This window comes from Eurypyga helias, unplaced genomic scaffold (assembly GCF_000690775.1).
Source record: "Eurypyga helias isolate BGI_N326 unplaced genomic scaffold, ASM69077v1 C16197593, whole genome shotgun sequence".
NCBI lineage: Eukaryota > Metazoa > Chordata > Aves > Eurypygiformes > Eurypygidae > Eurypyga > Eurypyga helias.
This window is the reverse complement of record NW_010286159.1, coordinates 1-3,416: the sequence shown is the minus strand read 5'-3', so window position 1 is coordinate 3,416 and position 3,416 is coordinate 1. Positions and strand designations below refer to the sequence as shown.

The 3,416-nt window shown below is 43.6% G+C and overlaps 1 protein-coding gene across 1 annotated transcript; it reads left to right on the top strand.

Moving 5' to 3' along the window:
- Positions 1-402: 402 nt before the first annotated feature.
- LOC104505140 (haloacid dehalogenase-like hydrolase domain-containing protein 2) lies at positions 403-3,071 on the top strand (the record flags this gene model as incomplete). Its single annotated transcript, XM_010160094.1, has 2 exons — positions 403-503; positions 2,863-3,071. Coding segments are annotated over exons 1-2 (310 nt in total), but the record flags the coding sequence as incomplete, so codon positions are not given.
- Between the last annotated feature and the right edge of the window lie 345 nt (positions 3,072-3,416).

Sequence of the window (3,416 nt, the reverse complement as noted above, 5' to 3'; positions counted from 1 at the left end):
ACTTGAACAGCGCCATTGGTGTCGATGGGACTTGCCGAAATGTGCTGGCTGAGGCCTTGAACCAGCAATACCGGACCTAATGATCCTCGTCCCAACAGTCTTACTTGTTTAGAGAATTTTTTGACGCGCACAAATAAAGGCACTTAAAAAACAAATAGCACCTGATTTCCATATATAGAGTCTTTGGGAAAATACCACCCCATCAATTATGTATTTTTTTTAAACACTGCCTTTTATTTCTCTGTCTAAAGGGGCCCATTTAATACTGCGAGTAATGTTCTGAGTAATACCGGGCTTGGCACAAATGAGGCGCTTAACTGAGTTCCTTATTTTTATTATCCATTGTCTGCTAACCAGTTTTTTGTTGTTTCATTTATTTGCCTTTTCCCTGGGGAAGGAAGGATGGCAGCTCGGCGTGCACTGAAAGCTGTCTTGGTGGATCTCAGCGGCACACTTCACGTTGAAGACTCAGCTGTGCCAGGCGCGCAGGAAGCTCTTAAAAGGCAAGCTACCTTTTTCGATTTCCTCTGATAGGTTACGTCAGCGCTGATAGGACGAAGTCGCTTCTTTAAGTGAACGGGCCTGAAGCTTCTGCCTTTTTATGGTGCTGTGAATAAGCAAATAGCTCCCAAATTCAGTTTTTATTTACACCTGCATTAATACCAAGAGAAATCAGCAAAGGGCCTGGACATTGAAAAGTTGCCATGTATCACCTGAACCCCTGCAGCTTTCCTAAGTCACTCTCTAGGTCTTTTCTAAGTCTTTTCTAGGTAGAAGAAGTCAATATTCAGAGTGTTTCTGCTAATTCATGTGGGACTGCAGCCTTAGCCAAAGTGGAAAGTAGTTAAGTTAACCTGAATTACCCCGTGTACACGGAAGTCACTTCAGCTCAGCTGCTCCTCTGTGCTTTGTTTAACTCAGGAGCCTCATGTATGTCTGAGCCCTTCCTCCCCTGGTGCGCTGATGTGGAATGACAGAGAAACTTAGCCTACTGAGCCAGGCATGCTCTGCAGAGTTCTGCTTTCATTTGGCCTTTCAGCCATGGCTTTGCTTTATTATTTTTCAAGGTTCTCTGCTCAGTAAACAACCTCAGTTGTTTTTTTTAGCTTGACAGACATTTGATGGTACAGCCCATCTTTTGTAAGAATTTCAACACGCTAATGAAGAGGACAGTTAAGTACCTCTTCTGATGAAAGATTGCGTGAAGAGATTGAAAACAACTCAATTTGGCCTAGTCAGCGGCAAAATAAGATACGCAACACCAGGATCTTTGTACTGTGTTATGGCACTGTTTTCCCAGAGAAGATATCTTGGAATGGATGAAGAAAAACACAAAGTGATACATGCTATTATGGTGAAGGAGGGAGGACTTAAGATTCTGGGACAGTAAGAATAAATCAGGGGAGGGGAATAGGGTTGAATTAAGGATGAGGAGTTTTAGTGGAGTTGTACTGGCTGCTTAGATTTTTATAAAGCTAGGCTGTTGCTCAGAGGAAAAGTTTGCAGAGGGATCAGGAAACTCTGCATTTCTTTTCACAAATAATTCTGTGGAATTCTTTATCTCCTAAAGTTGTAAAGTTGCCAGGAAGTAAAAACTGCTGTAGTGTTGGGTACTTATTCGTTACCCATTCATTCACTGGACCTTGTCTGCCTGGTGTTTCGTGGAGAGAACAGGAGAAAACGTGTGCCAGGTGAGGGTCAGCATTCTTGAAAATCCACATATATATAAAAAAGTGGTGATACTGTTGAGAAAAGCTTGGTATCTGTCCTGTCTCCTGTTCACCTCCAAACCTCCAGGCAGTGGGCTGGACAGAAGAAATGGCTTCTGTAGAATTGGAAGACAATCTCCTTTGTCTGCTGCTTCTGCTTGATGCCTGCTGATGGGTGCTCCAGCAGTCCCTGTATCGGCTTTTTCTTAGGGAACAAATGGATAGATTCCATTTTTAGCGTTACTTTTCAATACTGAGGGCGATACGGAAAATCGAAAACCCACAACTAATTTCATTTTATTAGCAACTAGGTGACTTTTTAACCAGTTCTTTGTTGTGAAGGGTCAGTGTGTCTTTCTGGGCAGCAGACCACACAAGAGCAAGAAGTGGCAGGTGGAAGGGATTCTGCAGCGTTGACCAACTTCATTCTGATGTTCTCCTTGCAGTCCTGATGCCAGTGTTCGTTTCTATAGCAACAACCAGAGAAAGTGATGGTGGGGGAATAATTAAAGGGAACACCATTGAAATTGGCACTTAAAATTATTTGATTGTTTGGTAGCATGTACTGACAAGTGTAGGGCAATAATGTGGTTTTATGGGATATTGGTGTTCCTCAGTAAAGAGAGAAATGGCTGCAAAATCGCCACAGGGGTGACACAGGCTCCTGGAGCATCCTGTATCTCCGAGTGAGCCACAGCTGCTGCAAAATTCACCCGGCGCTTGGAGTTCAACACATTCATTTAGGAGCAAGGTTCTTCTGTTTATTTATTTTGGTTCAGGATGCTGTTGATCCAGAATACAGGGCTGGTTTATTTATTATCCAGTTTGAAGGAAAAGGCTTTTCAAACTCCTTACTGTTGATCGTAGATGTGTTTGTTACTACTGGAATCACCACTTTCCTCCAGACTTCTCCTGGTAGACGCAAAGCAGGGGAGACCTGGGTTTGTTCTGGTAGCCCTAATTCTTGCCATCGGTTTCACGTTACCCTCCAGTCCACAGAAGTTAAAAACCTTCTTGTGTGGCACCAGTACTCTGGGGTGTGTACAGAGTTTTCATCTGCAGCCTTTAGACAAACAGTCCTTTTCCAGTCCCAAACAGACGTACGAGTGTGTGGGATGCTGTGGCCAATTTGCCTGTGTCCTTTGTCCATCAGGCTGCGCAGCGCTCCGGTTACCATTCGATTTGTGACGAACACAACAAAGGAGTGCAAGAGAGATCTGCTGGAGAGGCTGACAAAACTGGGATTTGACATTGCAGAACATGAGATCTTCACGTCTCTGACAGCAGCCAGAAACCTTCTGGAGCAAAAGCAGGTGCGGCCTCTCCTTCTGGTGGACAATAAGGCCCTGCCTGATTTCACAGGTGAGGTGGTCAGAAAACAGCATGGGGGAAGTTTCTGAACAGCTAAGGAAACATGGTGCTCTGTTTTGTAGAATGAGTCGTATATATACCACTAGCCATGATGGAGCCTGAAATGTGGAACTCTTCAGGGTCATAAATGTTCTTTCTTCTTTTTAAATAAATGTTAAACTGTTAGAAGTCGTAGCTTCTTGAGGAGAAGTGGAAGTGTCAGGCGAAACCTTCGGATAGTCAGGAATTCGGGTAAAACTTGATACTTTTTATTAATTCCCAGTGTAAAGAAAAGGATACTTACCACTAGATCACTGAAGATTTATTGCACCTATGTCGTGGTTTAACTCCAGCTAG